Source organism: Varanus komodoensis, unplaced genomic scaffold, assembly GCF_004798865.1.
Source record: "Varanus komodoensis strain SLA01 unplaced genomic scaffold, ASM479886v1 scaffold25, whole genome shotgun sequence".
Taxonomy (NCBI): domain Eukaryota; kingdom Metazoa; phylum Chordata; class Lepidosauria; order Squamata; family Varanidae; genus Varanus; species Varanus komodoensis.
The window spans coordinates 7,226,091-7,242,229 of NW_025335661.1; the positions used below are offsets into that span (position 1 = coordinate 7,226,091).

Here is a 16,139-nt window from a genome sequence, read left to right on the forward strand (position 1 = left end):
GGACTGAAGCACAAATCTATAAATTCTATTTTTTATTCATTTATTTTTCTATTTCTAAGCTGTGCAATAATATACATTATCTGACTAGATTACCCAATCAAAAATAGCATACAGTACAAAATCACAAATCTAAAAGAACAAAATACAAAACATAATGCCATATAAAGCCACTAAATCAAATACAAAAATAAACTGCAGAACAGGCAAAGGAGTAAAATTTATACAAAGGAAAATCTACTAACTATATAAAAGCAACCATAAATCTAATCTCCCACCCCAAATTCTAAAATGTCTCGAAGATTATCCTCCTTGAAAAAGACAGTCCATAAATAGAGTCCAGCTACAGAGAAGACCCTCTTGTCTTCTCAATTTCCTTTAGCAGACGAAGAGGGTCTCCAAAGATGGTTTGAGGAAGTACTTATGGCAAAAATGCTTCCCTATATCAAAACATTTCTTCAATTTCAGTGGGTAGCACACTGGCATTGCACAAGCTTTGCATGTAGAGGGTACCAGTTCAGTTCACAGTGTGCTCTAGGAAAAGCCTCTGCCTGAAAGCTACTTCTAGTCAAGGTAGGCAATTCTTGATGGATTAATGGTTGGACCCAGTATGTGGCAACTCTGCACAATCAGCATGCTGAATAAAATGCTTTGCAGTTATACTGCCATTGTGAAAGTGATTACGTTCAAAATACTTCATATAATCTTAGTAATCCATCCTTACAGGAACAGAGGCTGGGATTATCAGCCTTGTATAGCAAAGGAAAGAATGTACCTGGAAAAACATTGCCCAAAGCCATCTAATAAACCTAAGGCTATGATTTAAACCAAAGAAGTCCAGTTTAGCCAAAATATGTGGTTCAATTCGTGATCCATCAAGCACAGCAATTAGTCACCCACTATTTATTCCACTGGAGACTAATTTAAATGATATGAACTCATGATTATAGCAGGAAATACCCCAGATAGCTTACTACAATCTAGATGCAGATCTAAAAGGACACTCACACCCACTCTTGGTCTAAACCTCAGATGACTTACCGGAAGTTAGGGGTAGTTCTGTTATACAATCTACCCATATATAACATTTTTAAAGCACCAGAAAAAATAAAGAGTTCCTTACCGTGGTAAATTTCTTAAATCTCCTGAGTATTGTTCATATTTGTAGTCTACAATATGCCATTGGGAACTGTAATATTTACATGCCTAAAACATATAAAGAAAAAAATACTTTTATTATATTTAGTAAGGAAAAATACAATCCAGGATGGACAATCCATGCAAACAGACAAGATTTCACATGTAGATAATGAATGGTTGCCACCCCACAGATGAAAAGGGGCTGTAGGAGAGGAAAGAAATCTACCTAGCACATGCGGTGGACTTGCAACCCGTACGTGCTACCCATACTCATAATGCATGTGTGTACATGTTTGGGAGCGGAGAGAAGAAAATGTTTTCTTTTTCTTTTCCCAATACCCAATTCTAGTGAGCATTGCTGCCCTGGGTCCCTGCATGGTGGAATAGTGAGGATGCAGGAATGTGTGTGCATTTGCAGCTGCCGCCACCAACTCAGCACCCGACAGCACATGCAGTCCTTGGTGGCCCACAAGATTGCCCACCTCTGCTCTAGTCACTTCCAGCCCCAAGCAAATATTATTGTGCACAGCCAGCAGCTGTATACAAAGATCTCCAAGTCTGTCTCTTGTAAAAGAAACAAATGCACATTCAGTAGTATTCTTGCTGGCAGTTACACTTGCTTCATTCCCCTGAAATGAGCATGACTGAAGTGTGACTATATTGGGTGCAAAATGACTGCTATACAGAGAAATGACTATGTAAGAGGTCTTTTCATTTCTTTTCTGAAACACCGACCCTATCTTCCAGTCTTGCTTTGTAGCTGCTTTTTATTCTCCCCTGAATCTAAATTTATCACCCTTGCAAACTTTCCAGTGCCAAGTCACACCACTGAGTAATGAGAAAAGACACAAGTATGTTGGAATGAAAAGAGCAACTATTTTATTAAATTCGTCTCAGTTAAGAGATCTGCAATAGGAAATTACCTACATCAAATAATTCCTTCCCACTAGCACAAGTTACCTATCTGACTGTGATAAGACATTTCCTTCATAATCACCCAGTATTTGGCGCTGACAGGCTCAGATCCAAGGAACAGGCTTTGGGCTACCCAAGGCCACTTATAATTTCCACCTTTAAGTGACATGGGGGTGGGGGGTGACTGTCCACTGCCCCCAGGCATCATGGCTTTGCTCTGGTGAATCAGGCAAACCCCAGGATCAGTCCGTATGCTCTTCTGATCTCATGGACTGAAGAATCCTCCCTTTGGCTTTAAAGAGCTTTTAGGGTTCACCATATGTGAACTATTGATTTGCTTCCCTTAAAACCCAGGCTGTACCATCAACGTAAAGCACACTGACAACCCTGCAAGCAGCCTTGCCAGCTGCAAAGTATGGTAAAGACAAAAATGCCCTTCAACTAATTCAGTCTATCTGGACCAGCAAAGGATTTGCATATAGCTCTACACCCAGCAACCAGTAAGCGACCAACATTAAACATTGGGTGGGCAAGCAAGGGCCAAACCAGAAGACAGAATGGGTGGTATGAGAAGGAGCAGTGCTCTGAAATGTTTTACTCCACCCCCTTTCACCCAGCACCCAAATTTTGCAGCTGGCCATCTCTTTGAAACCAGCACCCTGCCCAGCAGCAAATCTGTAGGCAAGAAACATTTGGCCCTTCTGTTACACTATCAGCTGTGCTTTATTAATATTCCTTAGGGTGTAATCTTTGTTCCACTGAAGTTTGTGGCAAAATTCCAATCAAATGAATGATTCTGGATTGCACCCTTAATGCATTTCATTGTATTTCATTATTCTTTCTCTCCCAGTCTCTCTCTCTCTCTTTTTTGTATAGCAAAACCACCCTGTTTTCTCCTGATCAGAAGCTCACATTTTCCAAACGATGAGTTGGTTTTGCTGCTCATCAGTGAAGTATCTTTCAAAATTTATTTGTCCACTGCTCATTAAAGATTCCCAAAAGAGGCTTTATTACTTTGAAGAACAGTGGGACATCTGAGTCACGTATTTAGTGCAGAAATTCCATTAAATAAGTAGTGGGCTAATAGTTACAGCCAGTTTGTTACTATAGCAAGATTTAGTTCCTACGGAATTATAGCTTTATGACAAAAAATAATCTAGGAGAGCCAATATTCATGGAAAATCTATCAATATGTGGACTAAAATGAGAATGGAGTATATTAAATCAAATCTTGGGAATTATGGTAAAACTATGTGACAGAGATTAATAATTGTGCAGGGTATTAAAAGCATTACACTGTTTTCTATTCATAAGTGCACCTAGAGCTACAACACACTGATTGATGTATAGCAAGGTCAGCTTTCCTGGCTTATTTTATTTATTACATTTATATGCTGCTCTGTAGCCTGGACACTTTCTGGGCAGTTTACAATGAAGGTATAAACAATCATCATAAAACCATAAAACAGAAATTAAAATAATGAAATTTAATATACAGACATAACATCCGGATGATATAATATACATGAGGACATGATGACATAATAAGCAAGCAGCAATAATAGCATAACAAAACCAAAGCAGCTACTAAAAACAAGTGTTGAATAACAATGTCTTAACCGGGCTATGGAAGGAAAGTAGCGAGGATGCCAAATGCACTTCCCTGGGAAGAACTTTCCATATGTGTGGTGCAATGTTAGAAAAGGCCCTTATCTACCCTTAGTGGGTGGTTCACAAAGAAGGGTCTCCATTGACGATCTTACTGGTTTGGTAGGGATATATGGAGACATTCCTTCATATATCCCAGTCCCAAGCTTTAAAGGTTAAAGGGCTTTATATGTTACCGTCAACACTTCGAGTTGGGCTTTAGCAGTTAACGAAGGACCAGTGTGATGAACCCTCTAGAAGTGGTCTGCATTAACAGCTCTGTTTTGAATTAGCTGGATTATCAGGATCATCTTCAAAAACAGTTCCATGTGGACCACATTAGAGTAATTCAGGGGTGAGGTCACCAGCAAGTGGATAACTGTGGCAAGGTTCTGCTCATCCAAGTAGGGATGAAGCTGAAAAATCAGCCTAAGCTGATAGCTGTGAAACAACTGACCACTCAGGGTTGAGGAGCACCCCCAAGCTATGAACCTTGTCTTTTAGGAGCAGTGTGACTCTACCCAGGGCAGGTTGAAAATTCCCAACTGCATGGATGGATTGCCCACCAGTAGCACCTCCTTTTTCTCTGGATTGAATTTCAGTTTATTAGCTTTCATCCAGTCCATTACCAAGCTCAGGCACTGATTAAGAACAGTCACTGCTTCTCCTGGATTAGATGAAAATGAGCAGTAGAGCTGAGTGTCATCCACATATTGGCGACACTTCAGCCCAAACCTCTGTATGGTTCTTGAGTTTCTCTTAACATCACATAGCAATAGGAGAGAAGTAGACAATGATATTTTGCATAATAATAGGCTGCACATGTTCTTCAACTTAAATCATGCTTTGTCCTGCTCTAAGTGACCTCAAAAACAGCCCTTAGAATGGTTGGTCTCATTGACTGAAAATCTTGATTCTAATTAAAATGAGCAATCATGGAGTCCAGAACAAATCATATCATGCAGCTTATAGTATTATGTCAATCTTCAGTTCCAGAAAATAAAAATTATTTATTATTTACGCATTTACTAAAATATTTATAAATCACCATTCTACCTAAAAGGACCCCCCAGGCAATGTACAATTTTAAAAAATCTGTCTCAAACAGTTAAACTAATCTGAAAACAGAACATAATAAAAATATTTAAAACAATTCAGAAAGTGAACCTGTCAAAAGAAAGACAAAGCTAGACCAGATTATATTAAATTAACTTATATTGGTATTGTAATAGATAAGATTTCATATTTAACAGTATCGTTCATGAAGAAAACATCTACTGGTTTCCTCAGTAAACAAAAAGGCATGGAGACATAAATACAACCAATAAATTTTATCATTTTTCCTACTTTGTTAATTCCTATATCCAGACTATCAATTCTACCAGCACAGCAACCATCTTATATTCTGGGGTGCAGGGAGTGATTGAATTGACATTTTATTGCATTTTATTTAAGAGATTCAGGGTTATAGTTAGCTTCCTTTTAGGGTGAACCAGGTTTCTCCAGCCTGATGCCTTTCATATGTGTTGGACAACTCCCATCATGCCCAGCCAGCAGGGCCAAAAGCTGGCTGAAGATAAGGAAAATACCACAGGACACTGTTAGACATCATGGGTTTTGCAAAAGCTCACTTACTAAAGTGAATGCAGCTCATTGGGTCCTGCTTGGCTTTTTTTGCCAGGTGAAGTGGCTAAATACATAAGAGACAATTCTCCAAAATGCCCTGATAATAAACCAGAGTGTTGTTCTGGACGTGTGACTCTGGTCTGTTGATGAAGAATAAAACCAGAATTCTCCGTTCAGACACCACACTGTACAAATGAAGGTCTGTGAGTCATTGGTTTGTTAGCCACTCTCACAGGAAGTAGGTTCCAAGCAAGAATGATTGAGCCCTGTGCAATAATAAGATACCTTGCTCATGGTACATCAGATTTTTGTTTAAACTGATTTGACATCTGAGCTAGCCCAATAAAAATGGGAAAATGCTTATAAATTAACTATTGAATCCAGATGGCACAGCACAAGAATGCTCGCCCCTTATAGTTAGATGTTAATGTTTCATATGCCAGTTCAGACCTGTACCAATACAGATGGTAGATCTGAAGTACAATCTTGCCATATGAATCATTTACAGTTAAAGGTCTTGTGTAAGCCACCATCTCTCAACTCTGACTGAAAATCAGTTATTTGTTTTGCAGATGCTTGGGCAGGGGGTGGTGTCCTCTGCCAAGACTATCTCCGAAGAGCCATGCAACTTCCAAGTAAAGAAGTTCGGTTCGGTTTCTAGAACTTGTTTTATTTCAAGCTTATCTGTTGACTCCTACTGTACTTTGGTGTTTTCCTTCTGTGTTGGATCTTCCACCTTGATCAGTTATGGACTTGTCTTGTCTGGCTCCTCTCTCTAAATGGACAATATTAGATTCTAGACACAGAAGAAGACACAGAAGAATTCCTCCCAGAGTTTCTACACTTAGATACGTGACACCAATGGATTTTGATCCATTTTCTTTGATCCATTTCCAATTTACTTTATAGAGCAATCCAGGTCTAAGAAAATGTGGGGTTTTTTTTTTTTTTTTGGACATCAAAAGATGAGGTTTTTGTTACTTTGGATAGATTGGTGGGTGTCAATGATGAGTTTTGTCATTTTCTATCCTGTGTGCCAAACATGACTTGCCAGCTATGCATATTCACTACTGTGGCATATGTTTCTATCTGGGTGTGGCTCAGTCACTTTTATAGAATTAGAGTATCAGTCATTATTGGAAGCACTTATTGAGGTTGATCTGATCTGTGTCTATAAATACCTGTTATTGGTGAATAAATATGATATACAGGATTTAAAGTGGGAATAGATTAGGGAAGTATTGTCTCATTGAGCATGCATTTTGGCAATGTCCAATGGGTGCTTCTTTATTGGAGGTGGTTATTATAGGGACAGATATTGTACTGGAACAGTTTTTAATATGGAACATATTTCATATGGAACATATTTCATATTATCTATCTGCTTCATGTAGTTCATAAATGGCTGATATAAATGGGTTTTCCACACCCTCTTCACAACTAAAGGACTGATATTATAATATGGGAAGGATAAATGCTTCCCTCTTAAAGTTGAAGTTCTTGTAATGCAATTCAACTTTGGACAGGTGGCATACAGACACCACATTCAAATGGATATCTGGACTGTTTATTTTTAAACTTATGCATAGTGGCTAGTAATTTGTATTTTTATATATATACACAATTCATATGTGCCCATTGCTATGAATACATGCTTTGGCTGTCTGGTTGCAAAACGCAAATGATATCCACTTTACAAAGAAAGCTGTTGTAAGGATAAACAAAATAAAACAGTTCATGCATTATGAAGGGCACAAACATGATTATTGCATTGCTGAACACCAACGTAATTCCAATATTTCTTTTCTGCACCAATGGATATAATGGGATTCCACAGCAAGATGTAACAGGATCATTCCCTTGTATGCACATTAACAGGTGCCTCTGAATTTCTGTACTTTAGGCTTTTCCAGAGTAAGTCTGTCGAACATCTGGCCCATGATAAATGTATATTTTATTAGCAGCAATGTGTATACACTACTGTGTGAGTGAAAAAGCTTATTCAGTGAGTCATAACAAGGACAGGGCAGAGCCCACACTTCATTCATTCCCTGGCTGGCACTTGGACAAAAATTGCATTCTTAAAGAAAAGGCCAGTTTTCTCTTTTCTTTTGCGTGTCTGTTTGCAGTCATTTCATGTGAAAGAATGTAGCAGTTCCACGTATATATTGAGGACTAACAGAGTTAATTCCCATTTGTATGGCCCATCCATTTGTGCGTTTGTAAATAGATGCAGAGTTAGCATCTACAACTAATCAGTTCTTTGACCCACAGATGAATAGCATGGGTTGTATTTATAGGGGATCAATACATCCAATGTATAGAGAACAAAACACATTCAAATCATAGTCAGAGATTTACTGAAGTTTACAAAGCAAGTTTTGGAAGAAATGTATAGAAGTTGGCCAGCATTCTGCCATAGATGTACACATACTAAAGGGGCCCCTGAAAGAGTGTGCAAAAAGTTCCAGGAAGCTGCATTCTGCCAGTCCACCCATCTATAAACTAGGCAGAGTATTACAAACCCTTTAAATGGAAAAATACCATTTTCTCATATTGCTTGGCCCTCCCATTGTTAAAGATGCACAGTAGATGCCATTAAACTGGACTTGGAGGACTTATGGCCAGATGGTGTTCTGATATCCACCCCCACCCCGCAATATCGTAATGGAATGCAACAGCCTGCCAGGAAAGAAGACTGGGAGAAAAAAAGAAATATTTTAAGATTCTCCTCATGGAAGCAGGAAATTAATTAAAGTTAATTAAACTCAGGTTAGATTTAGGTATCTTTCTTTCCAATATGCAGTAGAAAGGGAATGTTACACTGGATGATTTGACTTAAGTAAATGGTATGGGACAGAATAACACAACAATAACGTAACCATGGGATTATTACATGCATCTTCGCCTTTCCTTTGCTCTTTCCAACAAGCTCTGCACATTGTCAGTTTCCAAGCACTTTCCTACAACATTCAACAAGTTATATTATCATAGTTAATGGGTCATGTCAGTGTGGGAGCATAGCAACAACGCTCTTTTGGCCTGCACTGCAGAGTAAAATTTATGCAAATGAATTAAGTGAAGCAAAACCAAAGAACATTCCCAGCAAGCAGTGGAGTTCCATGTAAGTAAGAAGAATTGCATTGCTGTACCAGCAGAAATACAACAGCTAAAGCTTTCTGGCTGGTTTTCAACAGCGCATAAAATACAATGAAATACATAATGCTCCAATATAATGTTAGAGATAATTAGTAGTAATCTAGTTTAGAGATTATCAGAACATATATTATGAAAACCAGATAGGGGCACAGCTGTGCCATGAGCCAAAGCTGATAGAAGATTCCCATTGGGCCTCAAGTGACAAAGATGATGCAAGAAGCATTCAAGCTTTGGACCTACTCCTATTCCTTCTGAAACAGCTTGAATACCCTAAATCCAGTCAAAGAAATCACCTACTGATCGCATCTTTCTTGATCAAGCTTCAGTTTCTTAGCTTTCATCCAATCCATTTGTGCAGCCAGGCGCCAGTTTAGTACATACACAGCCTTTACCTTGCTGAATGCAAGGCAGAGAGATAAAGCTGTGTGTCCTCAGCATTCTGATAGAAGTGCACTCTGGAAAACTTCACTGGATTGGGCCAAGCGATATCCCCCATGCACCAGCTTCTGGAGCTGGCTGTTGAGGTAGGCCTGGAACCATTGTAATGCAGTCCCTCCTATTCCCAACTCAGCCACCCCAGAATGATACTGTGGCTGATGGTGTGAAAAGCAACCAAGAGATCCATAAGTATCAACATGGTGACATTCCCCCTTGCCTTTCTTCTGGAACAGGTCAACATACAAGGTGACTAAAACTGTTTTTGTGCCAAAAGCCAGCTTGAAACCCAATCGAAATGGATCTAAATAGTCTTATCCAAGAGTGTCTGGAGTAGGCTGACCAACACCTGCTCAAAAAGAGATATTTCCAGTACCATAAAATTATTGAGATCTTCTGGGTCAACACAGGGTTTCTTCAGGATTTGCTTCACCATCACCTGTTGCATGTGGCATGGGTCCACTGCCTCTCATAAAGGGGTACCCAGTCCAGCCAGCAATTCCCTCCCTGATAGCTTTTATTAGCAGAGAAGGATCCAGTACAGATAGGATTGCACAAATCTTGTCAACATCATTGAACTTTCCCAACTGGAGCTCATGCTAAAGAACTTGATCAGGCTCTGTGTTCTGGCTATCTCACCTGATTAAACTAAAATGATATTGGAGTTGAAATCCCAGCAGATGCAAATGATTTTATCCTGGCAGTTCCTAGCCAATACAGCAGGCCTCAGATGGCTCAAAGATGTCAAAGGGGCCAGTACATAGTAGGCTCTGGATGAGCCTGCAGAACTCCACTTAGCAGCAAAGAACTGAAAGCATGAGTTTTCTGCCACTTCTCTAATCTATCCAAGGTATCTGGAGTTGAAGACACTGAAAACTGATCATGGAAAGCTTAAGAAGTGCTACCTTTATTCTCCTACCAAATTGTGGAAAATTTGGGCATTCTTTTCTGAACCAGGCTTACTGATATCACATCAAAATACTTTGTGATATTCTTTGAATTCAGGAAAGCATGGGGAATTGTTCAACTCTTAAAACTGTTCAGGACCTTATTAATCCTTTCCTCAGACATCTCAGGCCAAATTTTGCTTATACAATTAATTCCCACATTTTTCTTGCTCTCAAAAAAACTCACTGGAAGTGCTCTTTAGACGCAGAAGCAAAACAGGAGGGTCAGGGAGTCACCTGAAGAACCCATAAACAGCTGTGACTAGGGAATGATGACACCATTATGAATATCTCACACAGAAAAGCCCTTACTGAGTTTTATATTTGGCTATATTTATAGATAGAGGAGGAATAATGGAATCCTTGCATATGAGTGACTTTTATTATTGATGAAGATGAGGATGAGGATGGGGATATAAAGAACGTCCCCAGTCTGAACCATAGTAGTACTTTCAGCATAAACCGACGAAAGGAAAGACTGGGTGCTACTAAGTATTTTGCTCTGAGGTCTTCTTTCACTTACTATATATAGACTTGGAATGGAAAATGGAACATGTGTATTACTATTTAAGGGGAAAAACAGTTTAGAGTCTTTATCCTGACACAGTTCCATAAACCAAATTCCCACTGAAAACATAATTCCATCTTCCTGCATTTACCATTGCACAGCGGCTCTCACACTTCGTTTGGCTCCCTGGAAGGATTCATTTTGAGCTACATTTTGCCAGTTTGCAATAATTTCCAGTTATATGTATGTCATATTCCAGTCTGAAACTCATCCCCCTTCCCATAAAGGCAATAAAGCCAGCTGGCTTTGCTACTGTGTTACGTATTATGTTTCAAGGTCCCCCCTCTGCCCACCTTTCTCTGAAGATCACAAGTGGGAAGAGGATACTTTCCTCAAAGTGAATCTGTGCTAAGTCAGGAAAATAGCTATTAACAGCCTCCACAGCAATAGAAAAGCAGGGATGTGTGAACCCCTTTCCATCCACAGCATATTTGTGCCACTGATTACAAGTTTCATCTGCAAGCCATTAGGGAGGGAAATGAATCGCTCCATCCCAGAGTAGTGAATCAATCTAATTTTGTCTGTGTGTGCCATAGTCTTCCTTGGAATGAGGGAGCAAGCAGGAAGCAACTGTTTGCCAAAGCTCCAGTAAGTTGCCTCCTGGTTTGTAACTGGCTGATGAGATGCACATCTCCCCCTCCACAATGCCATCATCATGAGCAGTGCTCTACCCAGCAGAAGCTGAGGGTTCCTCCAGTGATGCAGCAACATACGCCCACTCCTTCTGGTCCCCTGCCCCCAACATGTGGAAACAGAGACTCATGCTCTTGAGCAACACTGTGTGTTCCCAGTAAAAGTGGCAAGGAAGGAATCCTGTGGCAGGATTTCCACTGCTATGGGGATGCCATTCTCCCCAGCCTTGTGTGGCTTCATACAATCCTTTCCTCGTGCTGAATAAAATGTGGAAGCAATTACAAGGGCTAGCACCACCCACCACCACTGCTGTGCACCACAAGACACCCCAAATCACCAAACTGCATGAACGCCATTTTATACAAATAGCGTATAGAACCTTCAACCTGCCTGGAATCTATGTGCCTTTTTACGGGAAGGGAACTTGAACGGAAGTGAAATTCATCATTGCCATCATTATCGTCGTCCAGCAATGCAAAACGTGTGTGTGTGAAGCATAACACTTAAGCTTCTAAGTCCCAACTTTATTTTTAAAGGCTGTGATGCTGCCAATCACTGTCCTGGGACTCAAGGTGAAAGATAGTATAGAAACACTTTTTAATAAATAAATACTCTAAATAGGAAATATGGCATGTGTATTAATTAATACATCCATGCCTAAAGAACATCCAAACATAGATTAGATATCTGAAGCTGCACCTACCAACATGGTCTTGCAAATCAATCCTAGAAAGGGAAGCATTCTGGGCTTTATTTTGTTACCAGTCCCTCCTGCTAACAGATCATGCTATTTATACATTTCGATGATCAAAATGAGATTGTTCATGCTTTTGTAGGGTATAATATTCTTCAACCTTTTGAAAACAAAAAAAATCTGCTGGAACAATTGTACATATTTAAGGTCAATAAGATTAAACAATATAAATTTACCTCTTTTACAAATAAATGTTCTGCTTTTTGCTCTGCATCTTCAGGAACTGTTGAGTACAGTGTTCTTATTTCCCAGGGAACTGTAGCTATCTAATAAAAAAGAGGAGGTGGAGAAGACAGGAATTTAAATATTGTATGTGCCAACAGAATGATGTGCACCTGGCAAAATGGAAAAATTAAGGGATGGTTCATAAATACAGAGTCATCCCAGTGACTCTGACATGAAGGATAGCTCATGTAAGTGAATGAGCCATCACAGACCATTTATCAGAAGGAATATTCACACCACTTTCAGTGGCATTTTCATCCTCAGCAAAAAAATAAAAATAAAAGTTGTTCACAGTTAACAAGTGAACATGGCTTGTTAACACAGCTAAGTTCAGACTACACAAGCAAAACATGGTTCAATGACAACCCCCCTTCAACTTCAGCTCAGTTTTTGATTCTGAGTGATTGTGTTGTCTGAACCCAGCCATCAATTAGCACAATGTATAGTAGGAGCTGTGATCAGTCCCGCATTTCCTACTGACATAGCATGGTGTATCTTAAGGGTTGGGGCATTAGTGTATCATAACCCTGGATATCTCAAGGAACATCGCTTCCCTTATATACCTACTTGGATCCTAAGAAATTCAACAGAGGTCCTTCTCTGAGAGCCACTTTTAAGGAAACAAGGAAGGTGGCTATGAGGGGAAGGGTCTTTTTGGTAGTGGTGGCCCATTTATGGAACCAGCTCCCTGCCCGGGAGGTATACCTGGCACTGACACTTTATACATTATTTTTATTGTAAGCTGCTTTGAGGACAGGAAATATGACATATTAATACAGTTTTCACATTAAAGAGTTTCAAAGGGATGTCTGACTTTTATCTAATACTTGCTTGTAGGAACCTCTTCCTATATTCTTGGAACAACTAGATCTACTTTAATTCACATCTGGCCAATAAAGGACTTCTAGAGATGACTGGGCCACAGTTGTGTCTGCTTTACTCATATTGCTCTACATGTTTTTCTTCCTTCCCAGATCTGACATCTCACATGAGACAAAAATGTAAAACAGTACCTAGAACAGTGGTCTGAGGGGGACTATATTCTGGGACAGGAAACAGTTTTGGAGGAGTTTCAGAAACAGTTTCTGGAGGAGTTACACACACCTGTTACAATCCCTTCCATTACTTTATATGTGAATGACATGATCATGTGAAAAGAAACAAGTATGCATCAGTTATCAGATTTAACTGAGCCCCCAAAAAGTTTTCTAGTACCCAAGAAATGTTACTGACCACTTGAAAACTCATTTTTCATGGTATAAAACTGATTGAATTAAAATAGTCTGGAAACAGCTTATTATATTATAGCAATGGGTAAATTATTTGGTCTTACACTTGTCATCACCAATATAGGGAGACACAAGCAATCCGGTAGATAAAGGTAAGACTTCTTGAACCAGAATGAGTCTCTTTTAGGGGTCACTGTAGTTAACTATCCATTACAAAGACCTTAGGAGCAAGACTGATGTTCCATGTTGCAGAACATGGAATATATCAGGGAGGAACTGCTCTTAATCCCATTTCTCTGAGACATTTGTTCTTGTGTATATCATGCCAGGATGTAAAAGTGGCAGAAGAAAAAAGTAGTTTAGGTGAAACAGATTCAGGTACAAAAGCATCAGAGTGAGAAGGACAAACAGCAGCTGTGTCCCCATTTACAATGCAACAGATTGGAAGCAGCAATGACAATGATCCACTAAATTTCATGGCATAAAAGGAATGTCTGTTTCAAATGCTGAGATACCGAGAATTAAAAACCATTATTCAAACCACACTCTCTGAAATTAACAAATATTAACTTAAAAGCTATTCCATTCTCAACATGCACAAGTGTGTGCGGGGAGGAAGTAAAGATATTTGCACACCACTTTCAGTATTGCACTTTATGTTTTGGTGAACTTCTCTTCTGAGAATTAGCTCCGTTCAGACCACTAACTACAGACTACAGGAAAGAAATATGCTGTTGATATTTTCATTTCTTTTCCAAACTGCTGTAATTTGCTGCAGCATGGAACAAGTTGGTCATACATCAGAGGACCGTAAGGTGTGATTTAGCACCCCCCAAATTACCAATAACTAAAAATGTGTAAAATTGAAAGCACAGATTTACAATATATCCAGTATGTGTGCTTTATGGTAATTTATAATCTTTCAGTCAGTCAGTAAAGAATTAGACATTTGCTCCCTTAGCAATACATGACAGCAAGAGTCAGTGGTCAGAACATAGTTCAACAGAAGATGCAACATGGCCTGGATCATACATATTCCACAATACATAGCTATGAGCTTTCACTGTTGGAATGTACAGCATTTTGGAGTGGTTTGGTCCTGGATGCACAATTACAATACATTCACTTTGCAAAAAATCTGCTCTCGTAGAAGTAAAAATGGCCGGAACTGGCTTGTTCATATGAATCAACACTGTTTTGGGGGTCTCTTAGGGGTGTTGTTACCAAAGAGCCCCTTTATCCACAGAGAATTGATAGAATAGCAATGGCCTTGGTGGTTAATGGGTTGGCAAAGAGGCATGTGGATAGAAAGTTCTTCATCTGCTCACATGTTCACATGTGGTCATCAGCAGAGGTACAGTTGTTTGCTTGCTCGTTTGTAGCTTTTATTTCCTGCCCTATTCCAAACCTGCCCTTGACTTTTGATACTCCTAAAGGACCACAGCTTCCAGAAATTGAGAAGGAAGGTAAGGATACCACTGCTAGATGATGCTCTTTCTCCTCTTTGCACATTGTACTTTAGAAACATATTTCCCATTTTCCACAGGGAAGTTTGCTATGGCAACAAAACAGTGTCAGTGACTGGCCCAAAATCATCCAGTGAGCTTCATAACAGAATAGGGACTAAAACTCAGGTCCCTGCAATTCCAGCCCAACACTCCAGCCACTATGCCATGCTGGTTCTCTAAAATATTTAGAGAGTAATAGGGTAGGGAAGCATATGATAGGAAAGTATATTGTGCTTATATCACTGTTTATTTCCTTATTTCATTTATTGTGTTAAGGCCAGTAAATAAAATATTCATCAGCTGCTAAATAAACTCAGTGGTACAGGATAGAAAACAACAACACCTTTATAACATAAAACAAAGTGGGTATCATCCCATTAAAATCAGGTTCTCCTCACCACCGACAATGATGGTCCAGTAATTTCTGGGCTCCATAGCCCGTTTCTTGGTTTAGTGGTTGGTCATCTGAGGAATTGGACTGAACACTCAGATTGTGGCTGATTTTAAGAATGCTTAATTTGTTTTTAAAGTATTTGGAAGTAAACTTTTTAAAAGCCTTTCATGAATTTGACAGGGAGAGGCTTAAACGTAAAATAATTTTCATAATAGTGCAAATACGCTGGTTGCATGAAAGTATCAAATAAAGGTATCATCCTATTAATCTGTGGTCTATCCTTGCATATCATGGGAAATAGTTATGTTCTTATTCATTTAGTGTATGGCACATATTGCAAGGGAGTCTACAATGTTTACATACAGTAGATGTTCTGGCACCTGCAGTTGCTAGTCTGTTATTGCCTCGGTGCACCACGGGGGAAGAACTAGCTTAGCACCGGTTGGCCAGCGATGTTTTTGTTGAAGTCAGTTCATCTGGGGCTTTACTCCACTGATCCTTCACCAAGTATATCCAAGCAGATCCAGCGTTGCCACTTGCTTTCATTGCAAATGAAGCCAGTTATGTTCTGTCAGGGCAGGAGACGATGCCCTGCTCCAGTAATAGGGCCAGCCCTATCATTAGGCAGAATGAAGGCCGTTCCAGGTGGCAATGCTGCAAGGCAGCAGCAAGATTCTGAAGGAGGGAGTGATGATTCATACAGACTACCTGAGCCCACTTGGCTTGTCTGCTGCTTCAGGTGCAGTGGAGGATGCTATCGCTTCCCCATTACTGAAGTTAGATTCAGCTGCCAAGCTAGTCAGACTTGGAACACCCAAGAGGAAGAAGTATCATCTTGTTCTTTAAAAGCAGCAAATGTCCTGGGCTGGCTGCATCCAGTTGTGTGTATCCAACTCTGTCTCCTTATTCATGATTGTAGCAAAGGCCTTAATTGATTCTTGCCCCAAGGGGGCAAAGTTGTT

At 39.6% G+C, this 16,139-nt stretch overlaps 1 protein-coding gene across 6 annotated transcripts in view; it reads right to left on the reverse strand.

The window, feature by feature from the left end:
- The window catches only part of DOCK10 (dedicator of cytokinesis 10), a 197,028-nt gene that overhangs the window by 90,202 nt on the left and 90,687 nt on the right, over positions 1 to 16,139 (reverse strand). For all 6 annotated transcript variants that reach the window (XM_044432859.1, XM_044432856.1, XM_044432860.1 and 3 more), the window contains exons 3-4: positions 11,998 to 12,087; positions 1,121 to 1,203 (exon numbers count right to left, since the gene is read on the reverse strand). In XM_044432859.1, the coding sequence (XP_044288794.1) occupies positions 1,121 to 1,203; positions 11,998 to 12,087 (173 nt within the window). The remainder of the gene's footprint in view (positions 1 to 1,120; positions 1,204 to 11,997; positions 12,088 to 16,139) is intronic.